This window comes from Thermomyces dupontii (genome assembly GCF_041956625.1).
Source record: "Thermomyces dupontii strain NRRL 2155 unplaced genomic scaffold VTN31scaffold_11, whole genome shotgun sequence".
Taxonomy (NCBI): Eukaryota; Fungi; Ascomycota; class Eurotiomycetes; order Eurotiales; family Trichocomaceae; genus Thermomyces; species Thermomyces dupontii.
In genome coordinates this window covers 439,859-459,193 of record NW_027192317.1, presented here as the reverse complement: position 1 = coordinate 459,193, position 19,335 = coordinate 439,859, and the positions used below count along the sequence as shown (strand labels likewise).

Genomic DNA, 19,335 nt, shown 5'->3' with positions numbered 1-19,335 from the left:
CTTACAGGAATAATTGAAGCAACGGAGCTTCCAGCTCACGCTAGCTCCGAAGCTTTCGTCTTGGTTCTCACTCCGCAAACTCCGTCTCGCCCCCGTGTCCCCAACCTTGCCTCCCACACCAACCGCTGCTTGTCTTCAAACTTCTGAAGACTCCCACCCGTAGCGGATCCGAAGTGGCAATCGACGCTGTTTCGCGATGGCTGGAGTCTTCAAGAACGTCTTTGGCGGGGCATCGCCGTCACCCGGCGCAGCCAAAGTCGACGACGGTACGCACATTCGATTATTTGACGGCACCGCCGCACCCATTGACTGACCTCTATCTGCGCAATAGATTTCGCCGACTTTTCTGGTGTTCCGGACCCGTCGCCTTCTCCGTTGAGCGCAACGGGCTCCTCTGCCGGCCCTGCGACGGTCTCCTCTGGGGTTCCGTACACGAAATGGTACCGCGTGTGGGAGCGGACCACCCCCAGCGACTTCATCCAAGAGGCATTTGTCCTGCCGTTTATTTTGGTGATAATTGCCTTCCATTTCTGGGGTATGCGCAAGAACAGGAGCAAGGCGCGCGCGTGGGCCACAACCCACGGCCCCGTTCTGCAGAACGAGTTCGCCGTGGTTGGATTCGGAGGCATTCGCGAGAGCGGGCAGTCGGAGCTCGTCGAGCCGGACAAGATCCTCAAGCAGAAGACGGCGCAGGACTACCGCAGCTATGCGACCGGTCGCCAGAATGTCGCGTTCTTGGACGTCTCGATCAGCCTGGTGAAGCGATACAACCCCATCGTCTTCTTCATGGACCATATTCTGAGCCTGTTCTTTGAGAGCTTCCCCCCGCCGGTCGAGAGGGTCGAGGCGACAGCGTATGCGTTCGACGGCCGCGAGAAGGAGATTGTCCCGGTGCCAGGGGGTGATACATCGCAGCTCAAGGTGCCCAATTCGACCTACGATGGCTTCGTTTGGGCCATTGTGCACAAGAACCGCATGCGCACGTTCCGGCATGATCGCTACGATGCATCTCTGACATTCACCAAGGATCACCCCAAGCTGCCCAACTGGGTCACGGTCATGACCGAGAGTGCCGAGATTACAGATAAACTGCTCTCTCCGGAGTTGATCAAGGCCATTGAGCAGGCCGGTGACGACTTTGAGTATCTGATTGTCACGGACCAGCCCGCGGAAAAACCAAAGAAGTAAGTGATTGTCTGAGGAGGGTGCCTATCAGCCACGCCTAACCAACGTGCTGCAGGATCGAGGAGACTGCCCCGAAGAAGCGCGTGCAGCTCTGCACCCGCGTCCCATCGTCCGCTACGGGTTATTCGTCGACGCTGCCGCTTTTCAGTCTCTTCCTCCGGCTCCCAGACACGCTCGTCGCGAACGCGCACTTCCGCCCCGAGGTTATGCGCAAGGTGCGCAATACGCGGGAGGAGGAGATTCGTCGCATCCGCAAGTCCAGCGAGGAGGAGAAGGCCGAGGAGCGCCGGCTCCAGGCCGAGAAGCTCAAGAAGGAAGAGCGCGACCGGCTGTTGCGCAGCATGAGCGCCGAAGAACAGCGCAAGTTCCTGGAGCGGGAGAAGGAGCGGGAGCAGCGCAAGGCGATGAAGAAAGTTACTGTGAAGGCGTGAATGTGGGATTTGGTAGCCGTCTACTTTCGAGAGTGTATTGCTACAGCTGTCGATATGAGTGTATGAATGGGATGCTGCCATGGTACATTTGAATAGAAGCTTCAATCTACATGATACACGCGATGCATGCGGACATTTATTTATCCTCACGGCGGGGAAGCTCAAAGCTTCTCATGCAGGAGGTCAAGTTTGTACTACTTCCAACGACCCAACTCACCAAGTCAAGACAATGACAGCACCCAAATCCTCATCTGTCTACGCATCCAAGCATGATCCCGCCACGCTGCGCACTCACCAATGGCGCACGGTGGCCAACTCGGCGGGCCATCTCCTTCCGCACCTGAAACCGACAATGACGATCCTCGACGTGGGGTGTGGCCCGGGTACGATCACCGTCGATCTAGCCCGAAACTACGTCCCGCAGGGCCACATCACGGGGCTCGAGTACGCGGAGGAACCGCTGCGAGCGGCGCGGGAGCACGCGGAGGCGCTGGGCGTGTCCAACGTGACGTTTACGCGCGGGGATGTGCTGAATCTCAGCAAGGACTACCCTGAGGAGAGCTTCGATGTGGTACATGCGCATCAGGTCGTGCAGCATGTGGCGGACCCGGTGCGTGCGCTGCGGGAGATGCGCCGCGTCGTGAAAAAAGGCGGCATCGTTGCCGTGCGGGAATCTGCCGCTATGATGTGGTATCCGCCGTCCGAGGGGATGGAGAAGTGGTACAAGCTCTACAGGACCGTGGCCACGGGTTTCGGCGGCAATCCCGATCCGGGGAGCCGCTTACATGTGTGGGCGAAGGAGGCTGGGTTCGCGAAAGAGGACATCTCGTGTTCGACGGGGACGTGGTGCTTTAGTACCCCAGAGGAGAGGCGCTGGTGGAGTCAGATCTTTGCTGAACGGTTACTGGCGCAGAGCTATATTGACATCGTCGTCGAGAAGGGTGGATGTTGTTCTCTGGAGGATCTCAGAGAGTTGAGCCAGATGTGGCGGGATTGGGGGGAAGATGAGGACGGATGGTTCAATATTACACATGGAGAGATTATCTGTCGAAAAACTTGACGTGGCGCGTCTTGCAGAAACAAATAATGCTCTTTAACAAATGAAGCAGCTCGAGTTGTTGATTTTGCTCTATATACACCCGAGTCGACAACCTCTTCTCAGCGTTGCTTCTGTCGTAATGGTACAGAGCTCATGTAGTCTAGTTCTTGCCGAAGAACGTCTTCTTGCCCTGGGTTATCGTTAGTATGGGCCAATTTCTTGTTCAATGCGATACCGGCAGCACTCACAAAGACCGCACGACCCAGGCCATACAAAGTCACTGCATTACGTCAGAATCGATCCGTTCCAGCTCGGACAATCAGGACATACAAATACCACTGGTGCCCAGCATGAAAAAGTACGGGTAGAGAATATACGGAGATCGCTCGGACTAGATCTCACGGTCAATCTCCGCCAACATCGGTAGGCGGAACAACCAACCTTCCACCACTGGCGTTTGCCGTCATGAGCCTGGTAGAGACGTTGATAATACGGAACGCGGTTCTCCCGGTAGATGAAACTGTCGGGATTCTCTTCGTCAGTATTTGTGCATAGCAGCAATTGCTTGAAGTTAAAGCGATGGATCGCATGACTCGAGCCGTCCGATTTTCAACAGCGCACATCTCCCAGGCCGACTCAATGGCTGAAAATCTGGAATGCACTTACCCGGCCATCCGAGAAACGGTACGGGACACCATTTTGGCGACTGTATGCGAACGAGGAGTGCGCTAGAATCAGTGCAGAAGATCGTGGAGAAGGGATCGAGAAGCTCAGTGTCTGCTGATGAGGTGTGGTCCACAAATCACATGATCACGTCACGCCGGAGAAAGCCGGCAGCGGGTCACGTGAGGCTTGATGCAAATAGTACAAACATCGGACCTGGCGGACGATCAACACAGCCAGGTGAAGGATCATCATGGTTCCAGATAGAAGCGATTTACCCTTTTCGTCGGCTGTGATCAATTAGACTTCTCAATTCTTGATGCGCCCGGCTCTGCTGCGGCTGCTGCATAGGCCGTCAGCAGTCTCGTTGCTTAGCGAATTGGTGTCGTCCCCGTCTGGTGTCCAGGGCTTGAATACAACATGTCGGCATTGCCGAGTGCACCGCAGACATATTAAGACAGGATCTGCAAATTCTATTCTTCGCTCCTCGATTCTCGATTCCAATTGCGATCGCGAATCAGCCCCGCGGCGAGCCCTCCGGGTTCATGAAATCACTCCGCCAGATGACCAATGGCAGTCTTCCACTAGCGCAGGACAATCGCGCACGCTGGATGATGCTTTGCCGTGGATTCTCGATCGAGATAGACTCGAGTTCGAGTCAGATGTCGGTCATTTGAAGGACATTGGCAGCCGGCTGGTCGACGATCCGGCACGTCGCTCGGATTTCAGACTCTGGGAAGAGCTTCTCCGCTACCGACAGCGCCATTATAGTGATAATGGCGTGGTCGATATCTGGGAAGGTCTCACGCAGCGCGGCGAACCCGTCGATCTGCCTGTGGAGGGGCCGACTGCGGACCTCTTCTGGCAGAGCTTTGTCCGAGTGGGCCTGCAGAGAGAGCATTTCTTGACCGACGTGGCCAATTACGCCGAGGACCTTTGGAAACGCACAGGAAAACGATGGCGAAAGTTCTACGAGGCAGTAGTTGGGGGATTCTTTGACCGAGGTCTGCCGACTCAGGCTGTTATCTGGCACCGCAAGCTCCAAGGGGCCCATCTTGAGAACCCAAACGATATCGTACGCGTCCTCGATAATGCTCTATCCTGCGAGCCGCAGCAAGCGTCGGGCCTGTCGTTACGGACTCACGCAAAGGGACGCACCCATCATGGCCTCCAGGCGTTCAAGGATATCTGCCGGTTTACGGAAGGGCATAGAATATACAGTGTGGCCATTCGCCGACTTGTACAAAGAGATCGTCACTTGGATGCCGTTCGGATGCATGAGTTTCTAGTAAACAGACGAGATCCTCCAACAAGTCTGCGAGATATCCAACCGTTATTGCAGTACACGAGCCGCGGGTATCGCTTGTTTACGCCTAGATTGTCGGACGATCTCAAAAGAATCCGGCAAGAACTCTTGGCTTTGCAAGAAGAATTCAGCAATAAAGCCCCCGAGGCCGCCGCCGAGGAGCCGGCAGCAGAACCTTCAACTCCCAGTGAAAGCAAGTCAGAGGGATGGGTGGAGGAAAAACCTTTCAAGGACGAATTTGGCGCGCGGCTCTTTGCCACACGCGCGTTTACTGTTGACATGATTGTCAGCGGCCTGCAGATGTTTGGTGTGCAAGCCATTGGGCCCCTGTCGTTGCGAGAAATGGCGCTGCGTGCCAAAGGACCACGGGATATCATGGAGAAGATCAACGCGCTGCGGCGAGCGGGAATTGCCGTACGCGACACGACATTTACACGACTGGTTGAGAAGCTTGCGTCCGAAAATCGGGAGGTGCTCTTGCAGGATCTCCTGGAGAGCGACCAGCACCCGGACGTCCTCGAAGATGTCCGTCTCCAAGAATCCTTCCTCTGCTCGTACTATCTAGCGCGCGATTGGCGGCAATACAACCTAACCCTCACGATCCTGAGCAACATCTGCAAGGACAGCGGGGAGCTGCACAACATTCACTTTCGCAAACACATCACCGCTGAGGAATGGGCGGCGGCGTCGAAAACGGTGGACGAGCTCCACCGGATGGGTCACACGCTCTCGCCCCAGAGCATCGAGTTCATGCTAGACCGGGTGCTGACACCGCGGGTCCACGGGCGCGGACCGCAGCTGGTCAGCCGCAGCACGCCCGTCGATGAAGAAGCATTTCTGATCCGCAACCTGCAGCAAGTGGCGCGGTTCTCGAGCACCAAGATCAACCCGTCGCTTTGGCTGGAGCTTCTCAAGCGGCTGGGCATGGCGGCCCACTGTCGATGGGAGGAGCTTCGGTCACTCTGCCTGTGGCTGGCAACGGAGCACTACGCCGTGCGAGAGGACTCACCACTCCTACACAGCGTGGCACGCACGCGCAACGTCCCCGTCAACAAACTCGTCACGGAGAACAAAGCCATGCTGCGCTCCATCTTCACGCCACAGATGCAGATGGCCATCGTGACCTGGGGGTTTCGCATGCGCCTCCGTCAACCCCACAACGACGACAACCACTCTGAAGACGGAGAAGATGGCCTAGTCCCCTGGACCCGCGGCCTTCTCCTCCTTCGCCAACTCCTTAACGCCGGTGTGGACATTTCCCACGCACACGTGCGCCGCGCCTCCCGGCAACGGCTGGCCGTGCTGTTCGGGCGGCCGCGCTACTCGACGCGCCGCTGGAACCGGCTGCTGCGGCGCGAGAATCGGTACGATGTGCGCCGCGTGGTGCACGATATGATTGCCGCGTGGGACCCGATGCTGTTCAACGGCCGTGAGAAGTACGATCTGGTCGGATTGGTGAACCCGGCGTCGTCAGGGATGTCGGTGAGGAGGACGGGGGGTGTGAGGAGATGGGTGATGAATATGCAGGGTTAACCTATCTACTACGGGGTGTACTTGTGGAATGGCCTGTGTAATATATAGGTAGATTCCAGTGTATTATGAACAATGATCAGCCTGACACCTCGAATCAGACTCGACAAAGCAAGGAAAAGATTAGATAAATGAATGACGCTGGTAGAAGCTTTTGTCAAGACCCGATCAAAAATGTATATATACCTCAACCCAACCGATGCAATCCCTCCATGGTATCAAAACCAGTCCAGCCAAAAAAAAAAAGTTCAAAAAAATACACCAAGAATCACAAATGAGAGCACCGCTCGAAAATGCATCCAAGTAAGACAAGTAACGAAAGGAAGAGGAGTCGAGATGGCCATCATCAATCAGTCGTAACGTCGTGACGGAGAGAGATCCCAACAAAGGAAAATAAAAGCCGACAGAGTGAGAAGATGGTCAATCACTGCCCATAAGCCGGCGGTGGCATTTCCTCGTGGCCGTGACTGGCCCAGTAATGGTCGGGGCCATACGGGTTCGTGGATGAGGTCTTGTTCTCCCGTTCCTCCTGCATGCGCCGCGCTAGCTCGCCCGCCATTTTCATGACCCATGCGTGATGCACGGGGTCAGGTTTCTGAGGCATTTCCTCATCGAGGAACGGGCTCTGGAACGTCGGCAGTTGGCGCGGTGCCGGAGGATTACGCTTCTCCGGAGAGTGAGACACACGCGCGTTGCCGCGAGGGGTGGCATCGGGGTCGTGAGACTTCTCTGGCACGGCGGCCGATGATGATGTTGCGCCAAACTCGTTGGATTCGTAAGGGTGCGGATGAGCATTTCGTGGGAGCGTACCGCCCATTCTCAAGCGTTCATCGATGGAAGGCAGATGGGCGTTCCTCAGCGGTGACAATGGTGGGGTCACCGGGTCATTGTTCTTCGCTTCGGAGAATTGTGCCGGCGAGGAGAACACCGTAGGGGCGCTGGTGGCGGTTTCCGAGAAGGTGCTGTCGCCGCTGATGCTCTCCACGTCGTCAGTCGTCTTGGGACGACGCAGATCCACCACGCGCTTCTTGCGCTTCTTGGCGTGTACCTTGCCGTGCCGTCCGGAACTGAGATGTAGGCCGTATCCGCTGAAGCTGTGGCCTGACTTGGACGCTCGGGTGCTCATCGAGACGGTGCTCGCGTTGTCGGCAAGCGAGCTCATAGAGCCAACGTGGGATTGAGTCCGCGAAAGTACGGGGCTTCCTGGTGAAACAGTCGTGTCCCCTTGCTCCAAAGAGCCAGTCCATGCGCGGTAGACCACATCCTTGATCGATGGGGTGAACAGTGACAGCGTCCGTTGCGAATCTGTCAACGCGGCTAGACGGAGCAGATTTTTCCGACTGAATAACGAATGGATTTCGACGCCCGAGTCCAGTGAGAGCGACTCGATCTCGGCTGGGTTCAGAGCGTTGCCTTGCGCATCCACTGGGTCCTGCGGCGGGCTCGCCAGCGGGTCGTGGCCGGGACCCTCGGCAGCCTTGCCTTCTCGGTTGGAGACCTCGGCTTCCATGCGATCGCGATACTCAGGGACCCATAGTCGCAGAGATAATCGGTGGATGATGGCGGGTAACTCGTCCATGAACAGCACGCGTAGCTGCCCTTCGATTTCTTTTTGCAAGTAATCGCGAACGAACGGGATCGAGTCGAAAGTCGACGAGACTTTTAAAGACTCGAGAGGATCGTTTCGAAATACGACAGTTATTCCTTTTTGTTTGGAGAAGACGAGGATGACGAATCCGGATAATCGGAAATCCGACAGGGTGATCTGGAGGGGGATGGTCAAGCCAGCCCTGACCTGGTCAGTTTCACAGCAATGCAACAATGCCATAGGCTGTACTTACGCCGCCGCCAGAGGTTTTGGCGATGCAAATGCAGGCCGAGTCATCAGGTACGTGTTGAGCGGATTCGCCTGAACCCGCGTCTTCAGTGTCAAGAAGGCATCCCCGGCATACGACATCTTGAAGATGCCGCGAAAGCGATCCTCGGCCAGATCTCCAATTTCCAAAATCTCGAGGTCTGGCGGGATCGATCCGAGGTTGAGTTCGGTGACTCGGATGTCATCGACGATGATCGGCGGCTTGGGCGATTTATTCAGAGCGGCCGTCAGCAACTCTTGGGCGCGGGTGTAAAAACCCGCGTCCGCCATCAAAGGCGACCAGTTGAAGTTGAACGCCATCGTCGCGCATCGAGGCACAGGCGGGAGGACAGCTCAGGGCGTCCTCGAGGGCGGCAGAGCGGAGCAAAGGGAATTCTCTCGATAAGGGATGAAATCGCGTGACTTGGTCGCGGGAGTCGTGATGCGACGGGTGCGGCGGATTCGAACAAGCGATTTTAAGGGGGATATCAGACGGTCGAGAGACACATGCCGTGCGATGAGATTGTATTTGAAATAGGATCCGGTGCTTGAAATAAGGCCATCGGGGGGGGATCAGACTACTCTATGTCTCATGCCGCATGAAGGGAATCTTGCATGAGAAAAAAAAAAAATACGGCTGGGCCCGGGTTTAGCGCCAAAACGCCGGAAGATCCAGGGTTGACAGACGTCACTTCCGCAGCCCCTGATTATGTAATTCGCCCATTCTTATGCATGCCGATCTCGGAGACGCCGATCACATACATGGGCCGGACTCGGATCTGCCCAGCAACAGCGCTAACTAGTCTTGAAACGGCAATTCAGCAACAAACATACTCCGTATTGCTTCTTCATCTCAGAGCTCTTGACAAGGTTACTAGTACGACGGAACAATGTCTCGAGACACGACGTCAGTTGCAACCAGCGAGCGACCATGTCGAAAAGCCAAAACAACGCAGAAAAGGGTCTACGGGAAGAGCAAAGCCAATGCGCCGCGCGCAGTTCTGGATGGCTCGAGCCCACTCAAGAGCAGGAACAATGCGATGGAACAACATGCTGCACGAAGGCAATCGCCAAGAAGGGAACTGATCATGGATAGAGTCGAGATTCGAGTTGCAAAGATGACACTCGAGGATACGGCGTCGAGCTATTGCGAGTCGTTCCCAACAACGCCCGTCCAAACTCTAGCGGCAAAGATCGATGATCTATCACTGCAAGAGGAAACACCAAAAAAGACACAAGTCACACCGCAAAGAACATCAGAGACTGAAAATATATCATTACAAAAGGAAACATCAGCGGCGGCACAAGTCACGCCGCAAAAGACAACAACACCGCAGCAGGTGAAAGAGGTTTCGCCCGCGTCCAGCAAGCCATTCACTCCACGCAGACTTTCTTCGGCAGCACCTGGAACACCAAACGCAAAGCGTACGCGCCCAAAGAAGTTGCCGATCCAATCGCCAGATGATTACGTGCAAGACGAGAAAGTCAATGCCTATGTCCGCCCCATCCTGAACGAAGCGGTATCGTCCCTGGCGGCTCAGAGCGTGCAAAAGTTTAGCGCCTGGGCAGCTCGGTCAGAGAGCGCGTTCGATGTGGTGAAGATTGCGGAGGGCTCCTACGGAGAAGTCTTCAAGCTGCGGCTTCGGGACGATGCAGAACCGCGACGAGCCAAGCTGCGGGCATACGGGGAGGGCGTGTTCAAGGTCGTCCCATTGCGCGCACAGCAAGGAGCCGGATCCAAGAGATTCACTCGCATCGACGAGATTGTAGCCGAGGTCAAGCTCCTGAAACTCATGGATCCGATCCCCGGGTTCGCGCGGTTCCGCGAAGTGCACGTGGTGCAGGGCCGCTTCCCAGAGTCCTTCCAGCGGGCCTGGATAGTGTACAAACAGACCAAGGATGATTGCATGAACCCGAACCCGGCGAACAAAAGAGCGTACGCCGACAACCAGCTCTGGGCCATCCTGGAGATGGACGATGCGGGCATCGAGCTGGAAAAGTTTCGGTGGTCGAACATGTTCCAAGTCTACGATATCTTCTGGGGCGTCGCAATGGCGCTGGCCAGAGCAGAGGAGCTTGCTCTTTTTGAGGTATGCTCCCATTGTGAATTCTTCATAAACAGGTCTAATAGCAGTAGCACCGGGATCTCCATCTGGGCAACATTTGCCTGCGCTCAACCCGCCCCGACGGCGCATTTGACGCCATCGACGCGACACGTCTGGATTCCCCCAGCGGCTTCGGGATCAGCGGCCTTGAAACTACAATCATCGACTACTCTCTATCGCGCGCAGAGCTCCGCTTCGGCGATGAAGGCACTCCTGTCGAATGCAGCGAGATTGCTTCCTCCGACCTCGACAGCAAGCAGCTATTTGACGCCGTTGGGCGGGACGAGGATGAGATCTTACTACGAGACACATATCGATAGTGCGTCCCTTCTCTCAATTATCATAATACAACCGAGCCTAATTAACATTAAACTTCTAGCATGCGGAATGCGCTCTACACGGGGAACGCTCTCACAGCACCCGCTCAAGGCCAAACGGAACCCGGCATCTGGCGCGAATACGCCCCCAAGACCAATCTCATCTGGCTGCTCTTCATCCTCAAGAATTTACTCAAAAACATCCATCGGCCAGCGGAGACGTCGGCAGCGAGGAGCCCACTGAAGCCTTGTTCCGACAAGAAGATCAATGCGCAGAGTCCCAGTCCGACCAAGGCTACTCGTCAGTCCGACGGCAAATTACAGCAAGCATCGGCCCAGCTGATCAAGCAGGTGGGAAGTACGCTCGAGGGGAGGCTGCGGCAGGTCCTGGAGCTGCTGGACCTCGAGCATGGCCGCGACGACATGTGCTGTGCAGCAGATTTGGTAGCGTTTGCGATTGATCAGGGATGGTTATCGGAGGGGGATTTCTTTCAGTCGTGAGGATTACGTAGATTTGATTAACCGGACTATTGTTTAGACGGTATATTGGTGTAGTTACGGGCATGGGATAGGCGCAGGCATTCGGGATTTACTAGAGTTCATGGAATCTGAGCTCAACGTCGCTGTCCAAGCTTTCTCTATTTGTGAATCGATAAAGTCTCTAACTCCTTACGAACAAAAAGCTCAGCAAACTCCCCGTCGCCAACCCCGCGACGAGCATCATCGACATAAACGCTCCCGCGGCACCCTTCTCTTCCACCGTGACATACTGCCCAGCGCCCATCATGCAAACACTACCCAAAAACCCATTCGTCAAACCAAACCCAAACTGCACAACGATGAGATAAAACGCATCACTCCTGCCCAGCGGCGTGATCCCACCCTGGCCGTTGACGTTGCACATCATATACAACGGCACGAAGAGCAGCCGGGCCAGTGAGAAAGCAAACAGCGCGCGAGGGAACCGCGCTAGGGACGCCAGTGAGGGGTTCAGCACGGAAAGCCGGCCGAGCAGATCGCCGGCATTCCAGAAGAGGAACGCCAGGGGGATGAACGCGGCGGTGTCGAAGAGCGGGGAGCGGTGCGCAGGATCCTGCGTGGACTCGATCATTGTGGTGAAGACCGGGAAAACCATGGTGATCATGAAGCAGAAGTAGAGGGCGAGGGCGAGCCATTGTAGTTTTTGGAAAAGGTATAAGAGGCCAAAGGATTTGTGGCTGGTGGTTGGCGGGAGGGCATCGTCCTCATCTTCTCCTCCCTCGGATGTTGACTTTTTGTTCTGCAAGATTGCCGTCCATGATCCCGTTGCTCGTTTGGCGAGGTAGAGGAATCCAAAAAGGGCGATGCCCGAGACCACTACCGCGGCCAGGAAGTAGTAAAACGCCGCTTTGGACGCAGTCTTCTCTTCCCCTCCCTTACCACCTGACACGGCCAACACGGAGATAATCTGCACGATACACGGCAACACCCCCGCTACCGCCTGCCCCGTCATGATCGCCTGCGTGTACTCCGGTCGACCGAACCCAGACACATACGCGAACACGCCATTCTGATTCAGTCCTGTCGCAAAGCTCGCACAAAATACCATCGTCATGACGAAGATAAAGTACAGCCCGACGGGGAGGTCGCTGCTGCGGAACCCACGGTCTACCGTGGAAAGAGTCAACAGAGCAAACACGACGATCAGCAGCGCGAGTGATCCGACGATGCGCAGCGGGTACGAGGCGTCGCGCTGCCGTCGTGTGAACACCAGCACGCAGGCGAGGTTCGTCACCGTGGACACGGACAGGATGACGGGCTGGAAGTGCTTGAGGGCCCAGGGGCTGGTGTGGAAGCGGACCCGGAAGTAGGGCGCTGCGGCGAGGAACATGTTCCTATTCATCGTCAGTCGTCAGCGGAAGGAAATGGTCAGCGGGGAGTATGGATTTACCAAGCCCAGAGCATTGCCAGGCCCAGGACGACGAACACGGCATATTCAAGCCAGGAGAACCGCCGCCGTCTGGCCGGCCGTGTTCGAGGAGCCTCACGATCGAGGATCTGAGTCCGCTCGTCGGTCGCCGCATCGTGGTCAAGCGGCTCGTAGGCGGCCTGGGCCGCGAAGAAATTTCGTAGACGGTCCATGGATGAGAGAATGCCTTTCGGCATGCGAGGAGTCTATCTCAGGGGGTGCTTCTCATCATTGTGGGACGAGTTGTGTGTAAACCAGGGAGATGGTTGTGGTGATGCTGTGTCCAAGGACTACCTAGCTATCAATGATTCTTGGCTGGCGGTGAGCTTTCTCAACCACCGCCGAGATCAGAATGATAGAATAGCTCTCCATTCGTACAGAAGTCTATTACCGTGCTATTTTTCTGTAATGTACAAACAAACTTGGTCAAAGGAATGCGAACAGATACATGACTGGGTATAGCGAACAAAAGAGAAGAGTCTATGAAATCTATCAAGCCAAATCAAAACCACCACCCCAGATGCTACCATGACATATCACTCATTCCGGCGCTCCTTGGCGCCGTCGTCCCCGTGCTCCGGCTCGCCTTCATGCTCGCTGTCGTGCTCATGCTCATGCTCATGCTCGTGCTGGTCTTCGTAATGCCGGAGCTGCTCCTCGTAGCTGAGACGGTGGTCGTTGGGCGCCGAAGGAATATCGCCACCGCTCATCTGCCACTCCATCAACTTGGTGAAGGCGCCGTCCGGCCGCGAGCTCAGCTCTTGATACGTGCCCTGCTCCGCGACGCGGCCGTCCGGGCCCAGCACGATCACCGTATCAGAGCGCTTGATGGTCGAGAGTCGGTGCGCGATGCTGATGGTCGTGTTGCTTCCGCGGAACAACTGGGCAAGTGCGCTGTTGACGAGTGTCTCCGACTCGGCGTCCAGGGCCGACGTGGCCTCATCCAGGATGAGGATGTCCGGATCCTTAATCAGTGCCCGAGCAATAGCAATGCGCTGCTTCTGGCCGCCCGACAGCTGCGCGCCCCGTGGGCCAACGTGCGTGTCCAGACCGTCGGGGAAGTCACTGATGAACTGGCAGTTGGCCTTGCGAGCGGCGGCGACAATTTCTGCCCGAGTCGCTTCGGGCTTACCGTAGGCGATGTTCTCGGCAATCGTGCCTGAGAACAGCACGGGCTCCTGCGACACGATGCCGATCCTGCGACGCAGAGACTTGGCGTTCATTTCGGCAACGTCCTTGCCGTTGATCAGGACTCGGCCTTCAGTCGGGCTATAGAATCGGAGCAGCAGAGACGCAATGGTGGACTTGCCACCGCCTGACGGCCCGACAATGGCCACGTTCGCTCCCTGGGGAATCTCAAAGTTGAGGTCCTTAAAGATGGTCACCGCAGGGCGAGTCGGGTAGCTAAAGGACACATTCTCGAACCGAATCGGGCCACGGGCTGAAACCACTTTTTCTCCCGTCGTCGGCGAGATCTTGGGGTCTCTGTCCTGAAGTTCGAACAACCGGCTGGCCGCACCGACACCCTTCATCAGCTCCGAGTAAAAACTCGACAAGCCAAACAGGCTCGATCCTGCGTAGGCAGTGTACATCAAAAAGGACGTCAACTCTCCAATCGTGATCCCGCCGGACTGGACGAGACCGCCACCGACATAGAGAAGGGCAAGGATAGTCATATTGCCCATCAAGCCAGTCTTTTCCGTCAGCAAAAACAGTCAAGGTATCGGGAAATGTGGACTTACGGAGCTAAAGAATGACGCGCTGATGAGAGCTTCTCTCTTCCCCAGGCTGAAAATCTTCTTCACCTGAGTGTTGTAGCGGTGCACTTCCTGAATCTCCCCGGCAAACGCCTGGCTCGTCTTGACGTTTCCTAGACGCTCCTCAGCGATTTTGGTCAAAGTACCAAGGTTCTTCTGGATCTGCCGGCTCAGGTTGCGGATGGCGCGGCCGTAGAAGAAAGCCGCGAGGCCGACCGGAGGAAGCAGGAATGCCAACACGCTCGACAGCTTCAAGCTCACGTAGGCCATGGCGCCGAACCCGGCGGCGCCGCTGACGAACGCACGCAGGCCGTCCGATAGGTTCTGCGTGATGCTCTTTGCCACGATGAGCGTATCCGAACTCAGCCTTGAAATGAGATCTCCAACCCGATTAGCATCGAAGAACTCAGCGTCCTGGATGAAGGTTCTCCGGAAGAGCTTCGACCGCTGTCTGGCCACGACCCGCTCGCCGACAAGACGGAGAATGATGATTCGAGAGTAATTTGCTGCTGCACCGACGACCAAGATCCCCGCGAGAGCGGCATAGAACATAGGGACGCTCAAACCAAACACTTCCTCCGTCGAGTCTCCTTTAGTCGCGATATCCAGGATCTTCCCGATTGACATTGGAATCGACATGGTAATGCCGGACGAGATCAGGAGGCAGACGAACGCAATGCTCAGCCATTTGGCCTCGGGTCGAGCAATCTGCAGCAACCGCCAGATTTCTCGCCAGCCGGGCTTCTTCTTGGAGTCGCGGCCCAGCTTGGCGCTCAAATTGATCTGCGCGGCCTGCGCCGCTCTCTCCGTCAGCTGGAAGCCCTCTTCCAATCCCTTGTTCTCAGCTTCGCTTTTCTTGGATTCCTCAGTCTGGGCTTTGGCAGCGGGCCCGGTGGGCTCTTTGCCGGCCGCATTCCGACCTGTAGATGCCCATCGTATCTGCACCAACACGGAGGGAGCTTGATTATTTCGGGATAGACCAAGGGCACTGGATGTCAACTTGGAGCGAGAAGCCGTCACCGGTGACGTAAAGTCATTGGGACCCCGATTCGGCACCGTTCGGAGATTTCGGGACCACGAGTTCTCTGCTATCGACCGCAATCCCAGCTGCGGCCATGGACGAGCGATCCCCCCACCGCCGGCATTGAGGGCAATGAGCAGACGAGAGCCACGCATGGCCGGCGACTGCATGAAGGCTTGGGGGACACTGGCAGCGGGAATTCAAGCGCCGAGCCAGTCACGCTCAAGGAGCGGATCGAGTCGCGGCAGCCATGTCCTCGGCAAAACGGTTCTAATGTGATTTCTCGATCGTTGAATTTGTACAGCGGGACAGCAGGAAATTTTGAGCCGGATCGCGGCGTTCATGGCCGATTTGCGCCGAGTCCATGACGCTTGGGTGGAGCATTCTGCCCGTTGCCACCGCCTTCTCTCTCTGGTAGGCGTGCGGACAGTGCAGAGTGAAGCCGGTGGAAGCTCATCGAGGATCGCGAGGATTCTCCCGCTGGACCTTGTAGACGGACGCCAGCATAGTTCATAGTAAGCGCGATTTGAAGCCACTAAAATATTAAGCACGAATCCCCCGTCTCTACTTCCACACGCCTCACGACCCCTTCGTGAACCTCACCCCGCCCACCCCGATAAGAATCGCCCCTCCATCCCCGTACCTATACAAGTGACGGCAGAACAATGGTCATAAACTACAGCAAGTGGGATGCCCTCGAGCTGTCCGACGACTCGGACATCGAGGTGCACCCCAACGTCGACAAACGCTCCTTCATCCGTGCCAAACAGAACCAAATCCATCAACAACGAGCGCAGCGGCGCCAGGAGATCCAGACGCTCAAGTACGAACGCATAATCAATGACGGGCTGCTCGAGCGGATTGACAAGCTGCTCAACGCCCTCAATGAAAACGAGGGCTCTGGCAGGAGCGTCGAGGAAGTGGTATTCCAGGTCGTGATGGAGATCGCCAGCGATCCCTCGACGGACCAGCCGCCAGAGACCCCCGCGGGCGTGCACAGTAATGTGAAGGAGCAGCCCAAGTACTCGCAGATGATGAGTTCGCTGGTCGACCAGGTGAAGAAGGAGGTGGAGGAGACGAAGGCAGAGGACAAATACCGCGCATACATTGAAGGAGTGCAAGGCCACAAGAACAAGGTGAACGGATTGCAGGAGGAACTGCTGAAGAAGTTGGCGGAGCTGGAGCGCGAGGAGAAAAGCAAGATCACCAGCGACGACATCCACACCGGGTTCGACAGCTCGTTCGTGAACAAGTCCAAGCCATCGGACAAGGCAAAGGGCAAGCAGAAGGAAGAGTCAGTCGAGTTGCTGAACCCGGAGGCTGTGAAGAGGGCCCAAGAGGGTGCACAGGGCGGCGATGACGATGACGATGATGCGGACGTCAAGGCCAGCGACGTGGCCAAGGAGTTTGCAAAGATCAAGATCGGCGACTACCGCGCATGTCTGCAATTCATCTCGGAGCACCCGGAGCTCATGTCGGAGAGGGAGACGGACGGGCTGTTGGTCGAGGCGTTCAACGCCCAGATGGAGGGCAAGGACGAGTATGCACGCCAATGCGTGCACCAGGGTCTACTGATTCAATACTGCCGTTCCCTGGGACGGGACGGAATCAATCTCTTTTTCAAACGGTAAGCACGTCCTGATTATTGCCATTAGACAATATCTACTAATGACACGCAGCATCACAACCAAGGACCACCAAGCAGCGACACTGTTCCGGAACGACGTCAACGAGACATACAACAAGATCAAGACGCGCGCTGCGGAACTCGCCAAGAACCGCAGTCCAGAGAACGACCCGGCGGGCGTCGAGCAGATCCAGCTGCACGCCGTCGATCCCAACACCAAGATCAACATCCGCATCCCGCCAAAGGACAGCACGGTCGAGGAGGAGATCGAGGCACGCAAGATCTTCGACTCATTCCCGCCGGATCTGCAGCGCGCGCTGGAGTCCGAGTCGCTGGATGAGGTGAACAAGGTCCTGGGCAAGATGAGCGTACCGGAGGCAGAGGACGTGGTGGAGAAGTTGAGCCAGGGCGGCATGCTCAGCCTCGAGGAAGGGATCGTCGATGCCACGACGGAGGAAGGGAAGAAGAAGTTGGAGGAGCTCGAAGCGGAAGGGAAGAGAGAGAGGCAGGAGGCCGTCGCTACGGAGGATGTGGGCGAGCCGGCTGATTGATGACTATGAACCCCCCTTCTTTCCCATATTCCTCCGAGGTGGTTCGCCTCGAGACAAAAGCATGTACGGCGTGGTTGGCTTCTTTTTGGAGTATAGTTAGTAATATTCAGGTCTCTAAGTCTCTCTGTTCTGTACAATCCCGTCCTATTGCCTACCGGTGATTAACCTTAAAAACCTAAGAGGGCTTGACCTAACAAGTAACAAGCACATACAAACACAAGCAAGAACGATGGCCCTAGAAAGTAGGAACACTAAATAAAAGTTGAAAACTCCTTGTCCACGGACAGAGCTAATCAATGCAGTCGTGAATGCGGACCCTCAAACCCATCGAAGACAGCCGAAAACAACCGTCAAGGCTCTGCTCAGCCATCTATGAACATACTGAGTCATGGACCGAACGGGCCTGATATTATTAAATTCCACTCGCTCCTGGAGCATTCTCATCCTTGCGCAAATCCAGCAGCAACTGGCGAAACCGTTCCTTGCCGGAACCGCTTGCGTCACCCTTGATCCCCTTGCCAGAGATATCGACAAGCTTGGCAATACGCTCCCAGCTGGTGCCGCCGACGGCGGTGTCCTCGCGCTTCGCCAAAAACTCCTCCGCTTCAGCGCGGGTCTGCGCACGCAGCTTGTCGGCGCGGTTGCCGTACGACTCGTAGAAGTCATCAATGTCCTGTTGAGCCTTTTTAATGGTCGCCGCTTTCTTCTCCGCCGAGGCCTCCGCGCGACGGGCAAGGTCGGCGTCTCTTCGCGCTCTCCATTCTCTGTTTCACGGGTCAGCTGGGATGAACCGGATTGTCACGCCGGAAAGTCAAAATCCATACCGAATCACCTCAGGTTCCTCCTCCGGTTCCTGGTAGCCCGTATAGCCCGTCGTAGAAGGAAGCGGCGAGGCGACGCCAGTTACAGTGCCACCAGGGCCAACTCGCTATTCATTTCAACGTATCGATTTAGTATTCAATCTCCACCTCACGACAAGACGCATGTACCTCGTTCTGAGTATCAATCGCGGGAAACGACTGTTCAAAACCGGAGACCTCATCGGCTGCCTCGCGTTGCTCCAGGCCACTGTCCTTGGCACCGAGCAGGTCATCTTCGGCGTCCTCCGCCGTCACGGCACGGTCGTTGGGCGTAACGAATTGATCGGCATCGTCTCCAAGAGCGGCACGTTCGCGGGCAAGGAAATCCTCGCCGTCGGGGGCAGCTTCGACCACCTCCGTCTGACCTGCAGGTTGATCAGCATGCATCAGTGTGCTTTGGTGGTGAATGTGTGGACGGACCACCTGAGAACTCCTCCAGGGAGGGAAAGCGATCAGCCATCCTGACAGATGTGAGATTTTAAGAGAAATCAGGATTTGGATGTTGAAGTTCAAAATAGTATGGTCTGCAAACAGCTGGCATCACTGTTCTGTTGTTCAGGTGATAACTGGGAGTCTGTTACGGACGGGTAGGTGAAAGGAGTATTGAAATTTCAATACGGAGTACTCCGTAATGATCACGCAAATAAGACCGAGTAGGGGTGTTAAATTTCCGGAAAGAAAATCTCGTTGCGGAAATTGCAAGAAAATAAAATAAGTTTTTGCAATTTCTTTGCAAGAAAATATTGCCAAGCCCATGGGAGCCTTCCGGATCAGGTATTGGTAGATATATCTGTAACCATATTAGGAAAGGTGCGACCACGTGATCAGGACTTTTCCTGCAAGAAATTTAACACTGGAGAACTGCTGAGTGGCTGGTGCTGGTAGTCACATATACACTGCCTTACAGTACGGAGTACGGAGTACTCGTATTAAGTTATTACTTACTGTATCAAGTCCCATTCCTTCGGCGGTGAGTGTTTCAACTACTTCGACTCAACAACAGGCCTCTCCAAGGCTTTATCTGCAGCCAGCGTAGTCACTACAATCCGCATCGTGGAATCGAGCAATCATATTATCGTGACAAGGATCATCGGAGTCGCGCAAATTCACCACTCGTAGGACCAGCGCACTTGCTGATTG

The 19,335-nt window shown here is 55.9% G+C and overlaps 10 protein-coding genes across 10 annotated transcripts; 5 read left to right on the top strand and 5 right to left on the bottom strand.

Annotated features, from left to right (window-relative positions):
• Window positions 1-196: 196 nt before the first annotated feature.
• VTN31DRAFT_2247 (uncharacterized protein) lies at window positions 197-1,616 on the top strand (the record flags this gene model as incomplete). Its single annotated transcript, XM_069402394.1, has 3 exons — window positions 197-266; window positions 332-1,184; window positions 1,241-1,616. 3 exons carry the CDS (start codon window positions 197-199, stop codon window positions 1,614-1,616), a joined length of 1,299 nt encoding a protein of 432 aa, XP_069257343.1.
• Window positions 1,617-1,845: 229 nt separating this feature from the next.
• Window positions 1,846-2,676, top strand: VTN31DRAFT_2246 (uncharacterized protein; the record flags this gene model as incomplete). Its single annotated transcript, XM_069402393.1, has 1 exon — window positions 1,846-2,676. One exon carries the CDS (start codon window positions 1,846-1,848, stop codon window positions 2,674-2,676), a length of 831 nt encoding a protein of 276 aa, XP_069257342.1.
• A 139-nt stretch (window positions 2,677-2,815) lies between these two features.
• Window positions 2,816-3,353, bottom strand: VTN31DRAFT_2245 (uncharacterized protein; the record flags this gene model as incomplete). Its single annotated transcript, XM_069402392.1, has 5 exons — window positions 2,816-2,845; window positions 2,904-2,935; window positions 2,986-3,046; window positions 3,097-3,175; window positions 3,322-3,353. 5 exons carry the CDS (start codon window positions 3,351-3,353, stop codon window positions 2,816-2,818), a joined length of 234 nt encoding a protein of 77 aa, XP_069257341.1.
• Window positions 3,354-3,637: 284 nt separating this feature from the next.
• VTN31DRAFT_2244 (uncharacterized protein) lies at window positions 3,638-6,157 on the top strand (the record flags this gene model as incomplete). Its single annotated transcript, XM_069402391.1, has 1 exon — window positions 3,638-6,157. One exon carries the CDS (start codon window positions 3,638-3,640, stop codon window positions 6,155-6,157), a length of 2,520 nt encoding a protein of 839 aa, XP_069257340.1.
• A 421-nt stretch (window positions 6,158-6,578) lies between these two features.
• Window positions 6,579-8,330, bottom strand: VTN31DRAFT_2243 (uncharacterized protein; the record flags this gene model as incomplete). The annotated part of the gene is made up of 2 exons (XM_069402390.1): window positions 6,579-7,944; window positions 7,996-8,330. 2 exons carry the CDS (start codon window positions 8,328-8,330, stop codon window positions 6,579-6,581), a joined length of 1,701 nt encoding a protein of 566 aa, XP_069257339.1.
• Window positions 8,331-8,899: 569 nt separating this feature from the next.
• On the top strand, window positions 8,900-10,932 carry VTN31DRAFT_2242 (uncharacterized protein; the record flags this gene model as incomplete). Its single annotated transcript, XM_069402389.1, has 3 exons — window positions 8,900-10,099; window positions 10,147-10,433; window positions 10,494-10,932. 3 exons carry the CDS (start codon window positions 8,900-8,902, stop codon window positions 10,930-10,932), a joined length of 1,926 nt encoding a protein of 641 aa, XP_069257338.1.
• A 160-nt stretch (window positions 10,933-11,092) lies between these two features.
• VTN31DRAFT_2241 (uncharacterized protein) lies at window positions 11,093-12,552 on the bottom strand (the record flags this gene model as incomplete). Its single annotated transcript, XM_069402388.1, has 2 exons — window positions 11,093-12,305; window positions 12,362-12,552. 2 exons carry the CDS (start codon window positions 12,550-12,552, stop codon window positions 11,093-11,095), a joined length of 1,404 nt encoding a protein of 467 aa, XP_069257337.1.
• A 363-nt stretch (window positions 12,553-12,915) lies between these two features.
• On the bottom strand, window positions 12,916-15,327 carry VTN31DRAFT_2240 (uncharacterized protein; the record flags this gene model as incomplete). Its single annotated transcript, XM_069402387.1, has 2 exons — window positions 12,916-14,073; window positions 14,122-15,327. The coding sequence occupies 2 exons, from the start codon at window positions 15,325-15,327 to the stop codon at window positions 12,916-12,918; spliced, it is 2,364 nt and encodes a 787-aa protein (XP_069257336.1).
• Window positions 15,328-15,822: 495 nt separating this feature from the next.
• On the top strand, window positions 15,823-17,335 carry VTN31DRAFT_2239 (uncharacterized protein; the record flags this gene model as incomplete). Its single annotated transcript, XM_069402385.1, has 2 exons — window positions 15,823-16,784; window positions 16,837-17,335. The coding sequence occupies 2 exons, from the start codon at window positions 15,823-15,825 to the stop codon at window positions 17,333-17,335; spliced, it is 1,461 nt and encodes a 486-aa protein (XP_069257335.1).
• Window positions 17,336-17,747: 412 nt separating this feature from the next.
• VTN31DRAFT_2238 (uncharacterized protein) lies at window positions 17,748-18,655 on the bottom strand (the record flags this gene model as incomplete). The annotated part of the gene is made up of 4 exons (XM_069402384.1): window positions 17,748-18,099; window positions 18,160-18,263; window positions 18,325-18,560; window positions 18,616-18,655. The coding sequence occupies 4 exons, from the start codon at window positions 18,653-18,655 to the stop codon at window positions 17,748-17,750; spliced, it is 732 nt and encodes a 243-aa protein (XP_069257334.1).
• Between the last annotated feature and the right edge of the window lie 680 nt (window positions 18,656-19,335).